This window comes from Rousettus aegyptiacus, unplaced genomic scaffold (genome assembly GCF_014176215.1).
Source record: "Rousettus aegyptiacus isolate mRouAeg1 unplaced genomic scaffold, mRouAeg1.p scaffold_m13_p_6, whole genome shotgun sequence".
NCBI classification, from domain to species: Eukaryota; Metazoa; Chordata; class Mammalia; order Chiroptera; family Pteropodidae; genus Rousettus; species Rousettus aegyptiacus.
The window spans coordinates 24,346,450-24,365,693 of NW_023416309.1; the positions used below are offsets into that span (position 1 = coordinate 24,346,450).

The 19,244-nt window shown below is 37.4% G+C and overlaps 1 protein-coding gene across 6 annotated transcripts in view; it reads left to right on the plus strand.

Moving 5' to 3' along the window:
* FAM13C (family with sequence similarity 13 member C) overlaps nucleotides 1–19,244 on the plus strand; it is a 118,703-nt gene that overhangs the window by 92,369 nt on the left and 7,090 nt on the right. For all 6 annotated transcript variants that reach the window (XM_036222550.1, XM_016127624.2, XM_016127625.2 and 3 more), the window contains 5 exons: nucleotides 2,124–2,334; nucleotides 3,423–3,561; nucleotides 8,809–8,890; nucleotides 10,246–10,454; nucleotides 18,247–18,342. In XM_036222550.1, the coding sequence (XP_036078443.1) occupies nucleotides 2,124–2,334; nucleotides 3,423–3,561; nucleotides 8,809–8,890; nucleotides 10,246–10,454; nucleotides 18,247–18,342 (737 nt within the window). The remainder of the gene's footprint in view (nucleotides 1–2,123; nucleotides 2,335–3,422; nucleotides 3,562–8,808; nucleotides 8,891–10,245; nucleotides 10,455–18,246; nucleotides 18,343–19,244) is intronic.

Below are 19,244 nucleotides of genomic sequence, written 5' to 3' on the forward strand. Positions count from 1 at the left end.
CAGCTGGTTGTTTTGGGATCTTTTTGGCTCACTGCTGCCTTCAGTGGTGAGTTGGGGAAGGGGGTATCAGCATGTTAATTGGGCAACACTGGCAAATCATTTGAATGCCCACGGAAACAGATGCCATGTAAGTGGAGGTTTATAGTAACTATTGCAGTGCAGTGGGTTCCAGAGCCGAGCTCTTTTCTTTCCTCCACTACGGTCATATGGCTGGCAACCCAGTGCCTCCATTTGAGCATTTATATAACAGCACCAAGAAACTCTTATTAGTTTGACTCTGGGGCCACAGCTGAGCTGAAGAATCGAAGGCCTCGAACCCTTCTGATTTCAATGAAAATATGCTCATCCCAGGTGCTCGCTAAAGATTCTTTTCTTCCCCATTATTATCATCAAATGATACTGCCCCTTAACAGATATTATAAATAAAATGCATTTCTCTTTCAATGGTTTAAGCCTTTAAATTAATGGTTTAAGAAAAGGACTTCGTAAGGAATCCATATGCCTCCTGGTAGGCTTTGAAGGTGATCGTTAGTGTATACTGTTATTTATTGATTAGTAACTTTTATTGCCGTTACTTCTTAGGGATCCTGCAAAACTGTAGTATTTTCTGGGTAAATTATTTTTAGCAGAGTGTTGCCTATGGTGACTTCTGTCCATTACAGCAGCACACCTTGCTCATGGGCCCAGACCTTGGCATTCATCTAGCTCCAGCTCTTTCCCGGCCCTCACCCTGTTTCCAACTAGCCTCAGTCACTGACTTAAGTGCTGTCTTTGGCCTTCGGTGGCACAAGGGAGGTGTTATCCACCCTCTCAGTCTATAATCGAACAGGGAAGAAGCCGACTGAAAACACGCAAGGACCTAATCAGACCTTTGATGTTATACAAAGCAAATTGCATTTCAAGCTCTAGAGAACACGGGCCATTCTAAACCTGCTTAAGATTCATCCAGTACCAAACTGTGATCAATGTTTATTTTGGAAAAGTGGATTGTCAGTATTTTCAGATTCTGCTTATTCACCCAGAAAATTTCTGTTTCCTTCTTTCTTTGGAGTGGTAGGAGTTCAAGAAAGCCTTGGGTTGTCCTGACTTGTTTTCTGGGCAGAACCGAGGAATTTGTTTTGGCTGCTGCTTGAATAACTCTGTACAGAGCCCTGTGATGGGGAGACTCTTATCCTGGCCACCCTGACTCAGTGTCCTCCTGTTCCCCACTCCTGTGCCCTCACCTCTGTAGTACGGAATGCTCACTTCTGGACTGATTCTGGGGTGGGGAGCTAATGAATTCATTTAAAAGGAGAATGAATGATCACAGGGAAAATTTAGGCACAAAGCTGCCTAAGTTGGAGAGAGGGTTTGGAGCAGGTTTTTTCCCCCTGTATTTTATTTTTGTTCAAGATAAAAATACTACTTAAGATTTTGGAGAAGAAACAGAATCATTCCTAATTTTTCCATGCTTTGTAGTTGCTAGGTAGCTTCTTTGGTCTGTTAGTGCATTTGTTTGTATACAAATCTATGCTTTTGTATATAAAACGGAATCATTACTGTTTTGTTTTTAAATGTGTGGTTTTTATTTAGTATATTCTGAAATATCATTCCATGTTGATAAGCAGAGTTCTCCATCATTTTTAATGACAGCTGAATAATTTTCTATTTCTAAGGGATCCTCCCTTTCTCTTTTGTTTTCTCCTCTCTCTTCTTTCCCTGGCAATTCTGTTATCGCTTTTCTTCCTTATAATCTATCATCTTTTTTTTTTTTCTGGCTCCATTTTATTGTTTCTTTTTTTTTTTTTTGCACTTAACATTTTGTAGTATACACTCTAACATATGCAAATGATATGAAATAAAGAGAGGATGGGGCTATGCAGTTTGGGACTTTGTTGACTCTATAACTCATACTGAACTAATTTGTTTCCATTTTTTTTGTTGTTGGGGCTTTGTAATATTTTTTATCCAGGTTCTATGAGAACAAACATGACAGTATTTTGAAAGCCTTTCATATCCCCAGAAGGAAGAAATGACAAAGAGGCAAGACATTGTAATGAATGTTGATGATGTTTATTTAGGAACATGACAGTCTCAAGCCCTCTGCCACTTCTAAGTCTTGATGATTTATCCTGTTTCCTCAGACCCTGCACCAGTTTATAAAGATGGTCAGAATGGAGCAGACAGCGCACCAGAAGACCCCCAGTCTGTCGGGCCCAGCCGGCTGCTCTATCACATCACTGATGGTGACAACCCCCTGCTGTCACCGCGATGCTCCATTTTCAGCCAAAGCCAGAGATTCAACTTAGATCCTGAATCAGCCCCTTCTCCACCCAGCACTCAGCAGTTTATGATGTAAGGAAACCTTGTTTTGTTATCATCTTCATTTTATAGTTTTTTAAAAACACTGTGTTTACAAACTACAATCAAGTTTTTGTCTGAAATAGTGCAGACATGCCTACTAAATGCAGTTGTAAGACCTGAACAATAAATGGTGAAAATTAGTGTACTTTCTAGATGGGAATGCTGTTTCAGGCCTTCATATTTGACCATTTTTGGTGACATAACCAGAGTGCTAAGTAAGTATATGTATGTGCAAATGTTGGGAGTAGCATTTTTTATGAGCTCAATATTCATTCCGTGTCCAACAGTGGGCTTAGTAGGTAGATGGTGGCAAAACTTAGTTGTCCACTTCACTTTTTTCTTAGATTCTAGAAAAACGATAGCTTACAATAGCTGACCCCTGCTCCTTCCCACCCCACCAAAAGAAGTAGAACTATATGTTCTTTCTTTTTTTTTTTTGTATGTAAGTTCTACAGAGAATTTTGATGCATAGCTAAAATGAGATACACTTGGCTAAAAATACATGCAGGGCATTTTTACTTTCTCTTTAATAATTCCTCCTGCTATTCATGAGTTTATTCAAACCTGGGTCCATGGACTCAATAGACTTGAGGAAGTTAGTGAATTATTGCTAATGTAAAGTATGTGTCATGTGAGAGGGTAAATGCATTTTCTGGAGAAGAGGCCCATTTCTTCAGATTTGCAAATGTTCTATTATGTCAGGAAAAGTTAGCTCCTCACCTAAATCTTCCTTGAAAATGTCAGTAAGTGTGGCTCATGCAGTCTGTTGAGGATAATGCTACAACAGAGCTTTCTCTTTTTAGTCTTAAGTTGGTCTCCTCCAAGCTTTAGGAAGTGCAATTCCTGGACTAATATTCTGACTTTTGTATACTAAAATCCCTGATGATGTTTGCCCATAATGAAGTTCTGTGATCAGGGGTCTCCGTTAATGAGCAGATGTTACCATAATAGATTAATCAAATAATAAACTGTCCTCTGGACTTCTCTGGTGATCCAGGAAGCTTGGTTTGTAGACCAGCAGCAGTATTTACTGGAAGACCATTGTTTTGGTGATTCTTTCCCTCCCTATATCATTGCAGGCCCCGAAGTTCTTCACGGTGCAGCTGTGGTGATGGTAAGGAGCCACAGACCATTGCCCAACTCACCAAGCACATTCAGAGCCTCAAGCGGAAAATTCGGAAATTTGAAGAAAAATTTGAACAAGAAAAGAAATACCGGGTAAAAACCGTGGGGTCGTAGATTATGTCAAGAGATGAGTGGGCTTTCTGTCCTTTTTTAGGGGGGTGGGAGCGGGGGTAGCCCTGTGTTTCCATTGGCGAACCTAGGACCTGTCATAAATTGAGTTCCTATCCTGGGAACTGATGTCAGTTGATAGCTCCTACTAATTCATTACAACTCTTATTTCCAAACTGATTTGATCATTGTTCCTCTCTCTTTTTTTCCCCTACAAGGAACCTTACTATCACTAGTGTTCCCAGGACTTGAATTTGCAAAGCTTATGGTCTTATTCCCATTTGCATTTTAATAAGAACCTATGGAGGACCAAAAGAGCAGGATTTCTAATACCGAACAGAATGAGGAAGAGTTTTCTTTGGCATTAGAGTACTTCGTGGTTGATGAACCTCTCAAGTTATGTCTTTTAACACCACTATAAGAACAAACCCCGATCCATCCTTTTCTATCAGAGAAACACTGGCTTCATGCTCATGCTGAAGGTTCAAATCATAAAACTTTTTTTTTTCTTGCATAAGAAACAGTAGAGTCAGAGGTGTCTTGATAGCCAGTGCTAGTTTTATTTATTGTCTTTAATGGTGACTATGGCATAGAGAAAAATCATATTCATGTAGAACTGCACAAAGGTATTGGGACTCTGGCAGGGGGCCCAGAACAGCTTCCTATTAGAACAAAGGAGAACAGAGAATACTGTCTTATACATCTTGAAATATTTAAAGTGTCACTAAGCACCTGGTACAGAGGTAATCGGCAGGTCTCTGTGAGTGTGGGCTAAGTTCGGGGAAAGGAGGTGAGAATGGGTAATATACCACTCTCCTGTTTTCTTGTCTTATGTTTCCCACAGTGGCTTCAAATTCATTAAAAGAGGGGGTTTAAGTGTCACTAAGCACCTGGTACAGAGGTAATCGGCAGGTCTCTGTGAGTGTGGGCTAAGTTCGGGGAAAGGAGGTGAGAATGGGTAATATACCACTCTCCTGTTTTCTTGTCTTATGTTTCCCACAGTGGCTTCAAATTCATTAAAAGAGGGGGTTTAAGGATTGGTTTTTATCTTTGCAAAATGAGTGACATATAATCAGATTGACTTGTAGGACGACCTAAGAGTATTGCAGATTCTTCTCTTATAGAGCAGGAGGGTGCTCTATGTATTAGGAGTGCAGATAAAGAAACTGAGGCCAATTGAAAACTTATAGCTTGCCTAAGGTCATGCTCTATTAGCTTGAGCTTGAGTGGTTAATTAAAGATGAATAATTTTTACAATGGAGGAGTAAAAGTAAAATCCATAAGTGTCCACACTTATTCTGAAAGACACTGAATTTCCCTGTTTGATACTGGACTGTTGTTGGACCTGGGATGCCCTCACATTGGAAACTGTGGAGTAACAAGTAAGGCTTCATTCCCAGGGCCTGTTAATAATTCTCACCTGGCAGTTCTTGAATCAGACTGATCTGGATTGTAATTGAGCACCAGCCACTTAGGAACTTTGTGACTTTGAACTTGGTACTTGACATTTCTGTTTCTCAGTTTATCCACCTGTAAAGTGGAGTTAATATTAGTAGTGACTTCTGAAGTTTGTGAGTATTAAATGAGAGAGTGCTTATTGTAATGCTTATTATAGTGTTTGGCACAAAGGAAGTAAGCAGTCTTAGATAATGTTAACATTTTGATCTATTTGAGTGATATTTGAATAGGCTATCTCATGGCATCCACTGCCTTATCAGAAATTGAAGGAAAATTATATACATTAATTGTCCATTGCAGGCCTTTTCTTCTTGCAGCCACAAACCCTGGATTACTTTTCTTAACTATAACAACCACCCATCAGCTGCCTATTTTGGAAGAGAATTTCTTCTGACACCTCTGGCCTTTGTCTAAAGAAGCTTTAGAGCCAGAGCAGACACACATGTCCACACACTGAAACACTCACGCATGCAAATGGACAGATCCAGGAGAAGTAGGGGAAGAAGGCTTCATGCTCACTGCTGCTTCAGTGTGTATACGTCTTTGGGGTAATCAGAACCTTCCATGTCTCAGGAAACAGGGCTTCTCCTCACCCTTCCTGTCAGAGTGTCGGGCTATACTTAGAGGTTCGACCTGTCAAAAGGCTTTAATTGGTTGCTCTGTGTAAGGCTTTCCTTCCTGGTGACCTGACTGTAGAATTAATAGCACCCACTGCTAATTTTTGAACCTGAGTTCCTGCCAGGCCTCTGTGCTAGTCTAATACCCTAGTACAATATAACATCTTTCCCTCTCTGTTGAATGTAACCATTTCACATTCCTATCCAAAGCCATGTTTATTCTTGTCAATTGATTTTACATTTAACTATCATTAAACTTGTGGACCTAGAAAAGACTGCTTTAGCCAGATGGCCACTTTCAGTAGAATTAGTGAATCTTAGAATTAGAAGTGGTCAGCCAGTCTTTTATCTTATTTAGCCATTAAAGAAACTGAGGCCCAGAGAAGGGAAATGACTGCCCCAGAATCACACAGCAAAGAATTGATCTAGCCAAGATGATAACTCTTTTCATTTCTAAATCAGAAATCCTTCTAAAATGTCTTTTGAACTGTCTTTGGCAGACTAAAAATCTGATCCAGTGACTCAGGATCCTCATTTTAATTGCACTGAACAAGATCTACATTGCATAACTTCTGGGTGCATGGTCCTTAAGTGTCTATTAAACTAGAATTATTCAGTTCATAAATTAGAAGGCATGAAGATCCACAGCTTGTATATAAAAACTTTTCATGTGATTTGAAAGTTGCTATCCTTGTGAGCTTGATTTAACCTCTTTTGAAAGTTCTCCAGGAGAAGGGAAATTAAAAATTCATTTCAGAAAATTTCAAGCTTTAAAATATGTTGTCAGATAGATGATTAGATAAAGAAGCTGCAGTACATATATACAATGGAATATTACTCAGCCATAAGAAGAGCTGAAATACTGCCATTTGCGACAAAATGAATGGACCTCAGGATAATCATGCTAAGCGAAATAAACTGGACAGGAAAAGTTGAAAATCACATGATATTACTTATATGTGGGATATAAACTTAAAAACAACAGATGAACAGGACACACAAACAGAGACTCATGGACATGGACTATAGACTAGTGGTTACCAGAGGGTAGTGGGTGGAAGGAAGGAGAGGTAGACAGGGTAAAGGGGGTCAAATATGTGGAGACAAAAAGAAATCTAACTATGGGAGGTGAACACACAGTGTAAATATATATGTCTTATCGTTAAAGTGTACAGCTGAAACTTATTGGATTTTGTTAACCAATGTCACCATAAAAAATAAATATATTAAAAATAAAAATTTTAAAAATATATTTTGTCAGATAATTCAGCTCATTTATTTAGTGGCCATTAGCTTAGAGTCTTAGATTTTTATTTTAGTTTTTAACAGTATTCTGAAAGATGGCTTTAATTATGTGGAGCATATCCAGTGAGAAAGACATGTTCCAGGGAACATGATGTGTGTTTAGACCAGAGTGGAGAATTCTGTGAGGATTTAGAGAAACCGAATGCAAAACATTGTCATATAACCAGATTGTTACCCACAGCAAAAGTACTAGACTATATATCAAGGAAGTATCACAGTGCATCATCCTAGAAGGCCAAGGGTAGGACCAGGCTTAGCTCTGTATTTTGGAGGTGTGCCCACTTGGGTCACTGTCCATGGTGCTGAAACCAGGGCTTTCCTTTTGGAAGCCATATTCTCCACTTTCAGCTCCCCTAGGAAAAATATCACTCATTTTCCTTCAATTGTCTTTTGCATCCTGATTTTCAAATGAAGTGTCTTATGTTTCACAGTTAACATATCTAATCCCATGTACATTTGATGATCCTGTCATACAAGCACTGTTTTTCCTTTGAACTTGAGAGGAACATGATCCTCTCCCTATGCTTCTTTCTCACCAACAACTTGTTGATGTTACATGGATTTAGTGGATCCTTAAACATGGAAGAGTCTCTAGACTTAGTCACTAACAGTGTACACATTTCTGGCTATCATTATGATGTTTATGATTATGTCATCTGGAGCGTTATTGTATAGTTCCTTGTATGTCCTCAATTCAAAGTAACCATTAATCTTCTTGAGCCTGCAAGTAAATTACTGGGTGACCTCAACTCTTTTAAGGAGGTTTCTTACTGATCCTTCAGAATGGAGGCTAAATGTGTTTGGCTATACTCTTCTAGTTTTTCTTTTCTGTAGAAAATAAATTTTTCTGCTCTGTGAAGAAATTCAGAAATTGAGATGAATGATTTGTATTAACAGAGTCATATCCTTCTAAAATCAAAAAATATATTCTTATTGTCACATCCTAGTGTGATTAGCTACCTGGTAAGACATACATATCCCTATGCATTTGTTAGTGAAGACCTATTCAGTGTTCCTTTGAAGGTCTGGCAGTAATCATCACTGCCAGTAATAACAATAATAACATTTGTAATTCTAACTCACATATCTGTAGTGTTTAGCATATGCATGAAACTATTTTCAGTATTTAGCAGCCTGATGAGGAAGATGCCATTATATTCTTCATTTGATAAATGAAATAGAGGCACACAGAGGCTAAATAATTTGCTCGAGGTCACACATATATGATTAAGTTTCATTTTAAGATTAGCCCAGTAGGATATTGAGTCTATAAGCAGTGAGAGGATCAGAAATCTGTGTATCTTCCTGACACATTGACTTCTCAGACTATTGTCAGGTTTTAGAGATCTTGGGGTCCTTTCTTCAGCTTGGTGGTAATGACTGACAGGAGCTAAATTTTCCAGTTTGTCAGTATCCCCTGGGCAGTTTGTGGTCATAAGCCATGTATGTGAGCACAGGCAAGGGAGCAGTGCTCATTTGTATCAGTGTAGTCATCTACATTGATAAAGAATGGCCTGGCAATTAGATGTGAGCTGTAGGTGGCCCGCAAGGTAACGGAGGGTTAGAATCTAGGGGGCATTGGCATGGTTAGGACTGTTAAATGCTGTGTAACCAAGGCTGTTTAGAAACAATGTCCACGACAAGGATAAAAGTGTGGTGAGGAGGTCAAGAACGGAAGCAGCTTCATTAGTTGAAGTTTTTACTCCTGAATTTTTCTCCCAGCTTTATAAGTTTTGTTCCTGAACTATCTTTATGAAACTTAGCTGTTAATTTTTTTCTTTTTCTCTTTATTCCCACCTTTTCCTCTTCCTCTTCCCTTCCCCTCCACCCCCATTTTTCCCTCCCTCGGTAGCCTTCACATGGTGACAAGACTTCAAATCCTGAAGTCCTGAAATGGATGAATGATTTGGCTAAAGGTCGTAAACAGCTCAAAGGTAAAGTCAGCCAAGGTTCTCTTTTCTGAGAAAAAAAAAAGCAGCTAAAATAATGATAATGTTCTCTGAGAAGTTTTTGATTTTTTTCCCACCTGTGCTCTCTTTAACCTTTTTTTCCACCTAGATTGGAGGCCCTATTTTGAAATAAAGCCTCCTGGGTCCCATTCACTGTTTGGCCTCATTTAATAAATCTTTGAAATTTAATAAATCAAGTGGAATGATTTACTTCAGTGCCAGGAACATTTCAACATGTGGAGCATTAACTTTCCTGGGTTATTGTATTCTTGGATGTTAGAAACAGAAGCCTGAGAAGTCATTTACTCCACAATCATTGCACGGATGAGGATTTTTATGTCCAGAGAGAGGGAAAGTTTACATAGTTGGGCAGTGGTAAGCTAGGTATAGAACTTAGTTCTCTTGCCTCCTAATCCAGCTTTTTCCTTCCTCTCTCTCTGGTGGTGCTGGCATGAGTGTTAATTAATTCTAACATCAATTTTAAAGGACTATGGTTATTTACCAATAAAATTTTATTTTCTTCCTCTCTTCATACTCATTTCAATACTTAGAGACATGGGAGTTTTTCCAAATTTCTAGGATGGCGATTAAAGAACTGGGAGGGAATATTAATTCAGTGGTATTAAACTGTAATGATGTAGCAGGTTTATAAAATATGCAGTGTTTAAACATCATGCCAGAGTCTAAAAACAAACATCAAACAAAGAAAATGAGCTATGTAATTGAGAAATCAATATAAATAACCTCACTCAAACAACCTGTCCCCTAACATATTCTGAAATGAATTCCCTGATAAGTCTCAGGTGGCTTTTTTAATTATGTAGCTTTATGTAAAGCCACATTACAATAATAGTGATTCCTAGATTTTAAAAGCGTATGAAATCTGTTAAGTTGAGGCTGGCACTTGCTTCTCTGGTTTCCCATCCCTCCTGTATTTCCTCAGATGTCTGCATGTGTAATGCCTTCTAAAAGTACTTGCATTTCCACAGAGGCTCTTAATGACTGCAAAACTTTGAAAACCTAAGTAAACGAATCTTTGATGTAGAATTTCAGGTACTCTTATAGGTAACAGATGGAAACTTGGGGCTAGGTACCACTGATTTTCCTCCACCTCCATGAGGTCCCAGCCTCTATGAGGTCCCTCTATTTTCACATCTGATTTGGAGATTAGGCTGTTTGCCCTAGTTATTAAGGCTGCCCTTGCCCCTTGGAAAGTCATCATCATCACTGTTCATTTCCACTGAGTTGGCATCAGGGGAGGGAATTCCTGAAAGGATCTCTGCTCTTATTAGGGCCAGTGAGTCATACTTGCTCATGGTAACTCATGGCATTTGTCTCAGAATTAAAGCTGAAGCTGTCAGAGGAACAAGGGAGTATTTCCAAAGGTCCTCCTAGAAACCTGTCCTGTGAGCAACCCACGACCCCCAGAGATGATGAGAAGCCGGAAGCTGTGGGCCCTGAGCCAAGCTCCTCTGGAGAGGAGACTCTGGATGCTGTTACATGCTTGAAGGAGAAGAGAGAGCAGCTTCCCTCTCAGGAAGATTCAAAGGTAACTCACCACATCTTCACAAGACCCCAACACTCCACATAGTGCCAGTGAGATTATAGTTTTGACTAATTTATCAGAGACTTCGGCAGCACATAAACAAACATCTTTAGGAGACCGACTCTGAAATTTTAGTCAGATGAGTTCCTACTGGGCTATTGGCCATAATCTGTGGGGGTTGCCATGTGATTCCAGGGTGTGTTGTCATTCTGGAGGTTATAGTGCTGCATGTTGATGGGAAGCAAAAGGCAAAGACACTAGGGCGTATCATCCCTTTCTCCCACAGTTTCCTCTGATAAATTAGCAAGTGAACCCAAGACTAGGATTACAATCCCATTTTTATTATCATATTTTATTAAATAATAAAGCAGGAATGAGGTATGAATAATAATGAAAGTGTTTTAGTATTTTATATAATAAAAATAGAGAGGTAGGGTTTTTTGAGGAGTCTTAGGTATGATGTCTAAAGACTTCGGTCTTTAGACATGTTCATTTTGAAATCTCTGTGAGACATCTAGATAGAGTTGTCAATTAGACATTTGGAAATATGAGCCTGGAGCTCAAAGAAAAGATTTATTATATCTTACAAAGAAAAAGATGAGAGCAGTTAGCATTTACCTGGTTAATTCCTTCTCATCCTGTATATCTATGCTACATTTCTCTTATGTCAAGACACCTTCCCATCTCAACTCAAAGAGTGTGGTATGGTTGTCTTTCATTTCTTAAGAGTTGTAGCTACCCCATCATAGCTCTGACTATGCTCTATACCATTTTATCTCTTATGCTATACTTTAAACGCTTTGAGTAGAAAGGCTGTCGATTGCTCATGATTCTGCAGTGGCTGTACCTAGTAGGTATTGAATAAATGTTTTCCAAGTGAATGAACAGATGAAGGAACAAACTACCATATTTAACCTTGAAATGAAGCCTTATTGAGGAGAATGCTGCTTTTACCTATTCTATTATACATTATTTGGTCTTAATCCTAAGGTGACAACATATGCAAAATCCCAAAGATTCACCATAATTCCCTGGACTAGTCCTTTAATTGGGACATGTGATCTACAAGTAGAAATGGGCCCTTGGACACCTCTATCTTTATAAAATAGCTTTAAACTTAACAAATAACCAATATATTTTGTGATGAGTGAAAAGAGGGTTTTATCCACTTAGCTAACCTATTGCCTCTTCCACAAAGATTCTAGATTTTTGTGATAACCAGTGGATAAGTGGATAACTTCTGTATATATATATATATATATATGCATATATATAATATGTTATATAATATATACCCAAACACATCTGTGGTTTTCATCCTTCAGTACCTCTGATGGGCTTTCCTATATTTTATACTTACCTTGATCACTTCTGTAAAAGCAGCTTGGTCAATACCAACGTTTTAATTAATATGCTCTACTCAGTTGACTAGGGCAGTGGGGATGGGTTGGGATTGGTATAAAAGACTTAGAACAACACTCAGCACTTAAATGAGCCTCTTTCTAACCATGTAACACTTGACAAGTGAATGAATTCTCTGAGATCTAACTTCCTGATTTATAAAATACAGGTAATAACTACTTATATAGTTATGACAATAAAGGGAGATACTTGGTGACTGGTGGGCCATCATTTATCATGAAAAGCTTTGAGTACTTATAATGTATTGTTCACTGATATATGCTGGATATTAAAAATAAGCAAGATTCAGAAGTCATGGGGGTTGCTGCCCTCATGGAACTCATGATCTCCAGGGAGTCAGGATACAACAAGCAACTCAAAATCATTAAAGATTTTGATAAGAACTGTGCAAATTAAACGGACAATGTAATAGAAAATAATGGACATGGTTTCTGCTTTATGTAGAGTATTTAGGAAGGCCAATAAGGTGATATTTAATGAAGAAGAAGCAGCAGGCCAAGAGAGCAGCAAGGAATATTCTAGACATTTGGAACTGCAAGTTTAAAGGCCTTGAGGGAAGAGATTATGTGTACGTGGAATTCTTGGGTCCGAGGACTGGAGCACTGAGTAGCATGAGGTAAAGTCAGATAGATTCAGGCCCATCACACAGGACCTTTTAGGCTGTAGAAAGTATTAAGAAGCTGTTGAGTGGTTGTAAGCAGGAAAGTGACATGGTGTAATTCACATTCAAAAGATCTTTTTGATTGCTGTGTGGAGAATAGAGTGGAAAGGGAGGAGGAAATGGGTAGTTTGGACTAGCACGATAGCCTTGAAAATGGAAAGAAATGAACATATTCAAAGTATATTTTTGATATAGAATCAAAAGGACATGCTGAATCATTAGGTGGGAGGGAGTGAAGGAAAGGAAGAATCCAGGATGGTCCTGGGTCCATTACTGAGATAGGGAAAATTAGAGGAAGAGCAGATTGGGAGTGGGTATGAAAACTCAAGAGGTCTGTTTTAGATATGTTAATTTTAAGATCTTTGAAGAATAGGGTGACCAACCATCCCAGGTTTCCTTGGATTTTGCTGGTTTTATCACTGAAAATTCCATGTTCTACAAAACACCTCACTCCTGGGCTAACTGGGATAGTTGGTTACCCTGCCGAGACATCTAAATCAAACAGGGACATGAAAATAAGAGTCTGAAGATCAAAGAATAAGCTCTGAGTTCTTTAGATGTCATCTTTGTTTAAATGATAATTTATTTTCATTATTTTAAATGAAGTATCTGTTAAACAATTTAATAAGTGTTAGAAGCCCCTTCAAATAAGCATAGTATCTCCGCAGAAGGCTAAAATTAGGCCTTTTAAATAGGAGAGCATCTGTAGTAGGACATGTGGGCCTCGCTATCTAACGCTGCAATATTGTTCCTGGGAGGGCTGAAATGGCTAGTCAGCTATAAAGCGAGTCTTAAAGGGGAGTCCAGAAGCCACAGCTGGACCAAAGGGAGGGTTGTAAGTTTCCAAAGTAGCTAGTATTATTTATGGCTCCTCAGTGAGCTCAATGAGATTATCTCATTAAATCTCACTTCTTTAAACTCAACTTGACAGATGACTTTCATCTTTACTGCTGAAAATGCATTAAATATTAAAACTTCCAAGGTGAAGACATGTCTAGAGAGAACTTTATTATGATTCTTTCTGAAATTTTTATATTTGATGTTTAGTCAGAGACCATACTAAAGCTGAGAAATCCTACAGCATTGCCCTGTCAATGCAGATACTGATACTGAGTAATTTTCTTCCTCTTTCATCTATGGATAATTTTTGGAGGTAATCACTTCTGGGGCACATGGTATCCTTTGAGCACTAGAAATAAATGAATCATCCTGTGGGTCTGATATTAGTGCCAATTTATGTCCTTTTTTTTTTTCTTTTGAAAATCCAGAATTGGTGCTGACTCATATACTTATTTACACACACACACACACACACACACACACACACACACACACAGCTGGCTACTGAGTACTATTTAAACTCTTCTGATCAGTTTTTAAAATTATACTTTCTTAGTTTCAGGTGTACAGTACCTTGGTTAGACATTTATATAGTTTATAAAATGATCCCCCTAATGTTCTTTCTCTCCTCTAGCTGTACACATAGCTATCACATTACTGTGGACTGCATTCCCTATGCTGTGTTCCCCATCCCCATGCCCATCTATTAACTACTAATTTGTACTTCTTTAACCCTTTACCCCATTCTCCTAGCCCCCCAAACCCCCTCCTCTCTGGCTGTCACCAGATTGTCCTCTATATTTGTTTTTGATTAGTCTGTTCTTTTTGTTCCTTAGATTCCACATTTTATTGCCCTTTCAGAGAACTGTAGGTGGGATCAGGTGTACAGCACACATTACCAGACAGATGAGTAATGGCCGTTGCTTCTTACAGCCCTTCACCAATGCCGCATCTTTGTGAGGGGAAGCAGATTTTTAAAAAGAATAATTCATTTTATTTTTCAAAATCAAATAAAAATTTAATTACTGATTAGTGGGTTGTTGTATATTGGAGAGATGAAAGACTTTTAGAGGTAAAGGGCAGCAAAAGGAAGATATTATAAAGTTCTTTTGTCTACTTATCCTTCTTTTGAAAAAATTGTCAAATAGATAATACTTTCTCATGGAGTTCAAAAAGAAAAGATAAAAGGCTATTCAGTGAAAAGGTTCCTTCTCATCCCATCTGTCAGCAAAAGCTCTGAGGTGTCTAACCCCCATGCAGGTAAATATTGTTATTGTCTTACGTATCCTTTTGGAGTTTCTATATAAAGCATACATAAGCAAGCATCAATATACATTCTTAATTTGTCCCCTGTAAACAAAAGATAGCAGCCTATACAATTTTATATCCTTTTTTCACTTTATGTATTCCGGATAGCTTTTTATATCAAGACATAAAGAGTTTCTCACATTTTTTCTTTGTTTTAAAATTTATTCTTTAACAGCATCATGATATTACTTTTATAGTAATGTACAACATTAATAGTAACCTCAAGTCAAATAATTTGATAGCTTAAATAACATTCAGTATGCTTGGCTCTGTGCCTGGGACATTTACATATGATAATTAAAAGTGATCCTCATTCTTTCTGCATATTAAGAATCTAAGGTTCAGAGATTACATAATTTTCCATGTTAAAAATAGCATGTACTTTTGAAGCTGAATTCATGTCCTCTGATTTCAAGGCCAATATTAATTGGTAGTCCCCTACTTAGAAGTCTAAATTGACCAGACCATTCTCTTCAGTAGTTGCTTTGTATGATTATGTTCAATACTGACTTTCCATGTTGCTTGATTGACTGGTTAGTTCACAAGGCCAGACTTGTTCCACACAGACATGGATACAGGAAAAGCTTGGCAGGACTTGAGTTCCTAAAGCTAAAGACTAACAAAGTCTTTTTACTCATTATCATTTTGGTCACTCTTCTTTTTTATCTTTTAGGAATAAATTTAGCTTTTCTAGAATTGGAGAAATATCTAGAATTGGGAGACTGTTAGTTTTACTTCCCTCTTTAGGAGCTTATTTGATTCTCATGAGGATGAGTCAAATAATTTCATTTATAAATTTCTGTGGTGCACTGTGAAAGAATATGTGGGACAAGTGCCATGGGGAGAAAGGAAAAGAAGCATGGTGGTAAAAGCACTTAACTGTGGCAGTTCTTCCGAAACAATTTTCTGACCAGGTCCCAGAAAGGAATACACTTGGGCTGGCCACTCAGCAGCACTTCTGTCCCTGAAAACCAGATCGTTTGGGGGACTACTACTCCAGACTTTAATGGTTCAAATAACCTACTGAATAGGGAGGCCAGTTTTTTATAGAAAATTTGTCAAGCTATCAACAAATCATATTGAATTATGTTTTACGCACAGTCCTCTCTTGCTCAACCTCCTCTGTTTCACTACTTCTGATGCCATAAAAAATGGAAAAGCATGAAATAAAGATAATTATCTTCGGGGGGTTTATTGCCTTATATTTATCTTTACAAATTGAATACCTGTTTATGCTCTGGGATATCTGTCTCTGGCTGTTTCAGTTTAGTCAATACGGTTCATATTTCCTTTATTCATATAACAATAATAAAAAGTTAGATATATCTAACATACCATAGATAGCCACCAGTATGAAAAATTATAGAGGGAGGATGCATTTTAGAAACAGAGTCATTGAATTCAGAGGAGAAAATTGTTGGATTATTAGCAGAAAGTGTCTAAGGAATAGCAAAGTCTAATGTATTTCTGACCCTTAGATTTATGGTACTTATCTAGCAGAGCCTACTTCTTGAACTCAGTTTCCTTCATGAAGAATGACTTAACAGGCCGCCTACGGCTTCTCTCTATAAGCCTGTGAGTAGATGACAGCTCCTGGCACAGTTTCACCACTAACCCTTTTTCAGGGCAGCCTGTACTATCCAAGCCTATTTGAAGATGAGCACTTATGGAATTTAGAATTTTGAAAGTGTCTTGTACTTACTGGCATTGAATGAACCCTCATGTCTCTTTTGGGGGATTGCTTTGGTAATGATACTAAAAGTAAAATCATGGAATCGTTAGAACGAAAGATAAGTACATGCATTGTACATGTACCTTGCTTTTCACCTAGCAAATGTAGAAAATACTTTTCTATGTCATTCATCGTGTTCAAACTTGCTTTTTGGTCACTCTTCTTTTTTATCTTTTAGGAATAAATTTAGCTTTTCTAGAATTGGGAAAATATACTAATAATAAAATCACAAAAATCATAGTGCAATAGAGAGATGCCAATAATAACTAAATGCATCATTTTCTGAAGTCCTTTTATGGACTATAAGTCACATTGAGATACTGAATAAAAATATTGTTTCAATGTTTTCTGAATTTAGATTAAGATTTTTTTCTTTATCATTAAAACCCAATGGAATGGAACACATGAAAGGATTGGGGTGTGTGCGTGTGTGTGTGTGTGTGTGTGTGTGTGTAAAGATGTGTCAGACTAGAAAAATGTTTAAGAAATGATTTGGGATAAAACATGAAAGGCTCTTGGGGTTACTTAAGCAATACTTAAAAGGCTTCTACAGAGAAAGGTGAGCTTTCTTTCTACTAAAAATAAAAGAGCCTTTGGTTATAGTCTGTGGGATTATATGAAGATTGTTAAAAATTAGGGTACTTTTCCATATAAACTTGGGCTGATACATTGGTAGTAGGGAAGGGGCTGTGTTGGATACTATGAGAATTTAAAGAAATATAGGATTTTTTTCCTTAAGAAACTTCTCATTTACTTGGGCCGAGAAGACAAAACACAGAAAACAGTTAAGGCCCCTAATGAGATAGAGAAGTTCAGAGAAAAGGGAGGTCAGAATGGGCCAGTATGATTCTAAACTGGCATACGGGTAGGGTAGCATGAGAATAACTAGAAATGTTTAAAAATACACATGCTTGAGCCATTTTATTTTCCATCAAGATTCTTGGACATCTGGAAGGCAGAGCCAAAAGCACACTTAGGCATCTGTACTTTGATAAAAGATAACTGGGCAATTATACTTGTGATATTTCTACCATTTTCTTCCTACTACCTGCCGAGTGAGAACCACTGGACTGGAGTGAAAGAGTGGTTGTGTGTAGCAGATACACAGCAGGGAGAAAAGCCAAAGCAAGCAGAGGAGTTTGATCACTTTGGATGGGAGAGATAGGTAGGGAGGTGGATGGATAGAGGGATGATTGATAGGTAATTAGCAAGCAATTTAAATTTTTATGCACAATGTGACCTCTTAAAATACTGCTTAGGGTTGGGTCATACAGTAGAATGCATTAGTGGACCATGATGTTATGAATTTTTTAGTTGTAAGGAACTTTTTAACTCTAACTTTCTTGTATAAGTAGAAAATTGAGGATTTCGAGAAGTTAATTGTTTTATCTAAAACACTTTATGTCAGAGCTGACCAGTAAGCTAATGTATAATCCAAGCATGTAGTGATGAAGACCTGAGCAAGGTTGGTGTTTATGAATATTATCATGTTAAGTCCAGATAAAATACATGTTTAGGAAGAAAAACCAATAGGTCTCAGTCACCCATTAGTGTTTTTAAGAATAAAGAATTAAAAGTTCCTTACCATTTACACATTGATTCTTTCAGAAAGCTTTAAGAAACATCTTTCTAAACTTGGACCTATCCTTTAAGAAACTGTTTCTAGAAGAAAAGTGGCATGCGCGTTATACAGTATCTTATAAATGACTTCCCTTTTTCATTATATTATTATAATCCCTTACTTTGAGGATTCAGAACTTTTTTTGCTTGCTAAAAATATCGATTTAATTCTTGTCTGAGACAGAAACAATAATTAATTTCATGTTTTTCAGGTAACTAAGCAAGACAAGAACCTCATAAAGCCTCTTTATGATCGATGCAGAATTATCAAGCAAATATTGTCAGCACCTTCCCTTATTCCAACAATTGTAAGTCAGGATGCTTGCATTAACTAGAAATCTGTATTTATGCTTTGTATTGATGTTTAGTTAGAAAGGCAGCACTATGAGAATTATTATAAAGGGTCCTTCTTGGCTGCTAACAAGGCAAATTTTTTTCAAAAAGTAGAAATGTGGTCTCCATCAACCTCAGTACTATCTATACTTAACAGTAGCCGATAATTAAAATTATTGTGAAAGAGGACTATATAGTGTTTTTGTTTGTGTGTTTTTGTTTTTTGCAATTGTATTTTCAAAGGCAGTTTTAACATTTTCTTCCATTGCTTGGTTGAGGAGAACAAATGATGGATTTCAGTTTGGCATTATCTAATTTACAACACAGCTAGATAAAATATAGCCTTTCTATTCTGTTATTTTATCTCCTTTCATAAGAAAATTGACAGTATGTTACTTGATATAATGCAATGTTTGTTTTTGATACCATTCAGCCATCACTGTACAAGATATAAGTAGATTCATTTCAATAGAAAATATGAATACTAAAATCGAGTTAGACTACTTTTAATAAAGAATGATTTACAAGAATACAGAACTAGAAAAGCACCACAAATCCTACTCCATCAATATTCAACAGTCACTTGTTCAAGATATCAATATAAAAAGGAATAAATATTAACAAATATAAATTTAAATATACTTGAGTACATTTACACTTTCACAGTTTTAAAGACAAAGACAATAGTGATTCGTAATCTTTGACGTTTTTCCATTAAGGAAGCATACTTTAAAATGGGGTATGATTTTCGAATTTCCTTGCAAGAAAATCTTTTGGTTGTGATAAGCATTACCAAACAAGTTAAAGAGTAATTCCATTTTGCTTTGGCCTTAGTAGGGCTCTTTCTGAATTTGTCAATTTTCCGAGTACCCTCTGT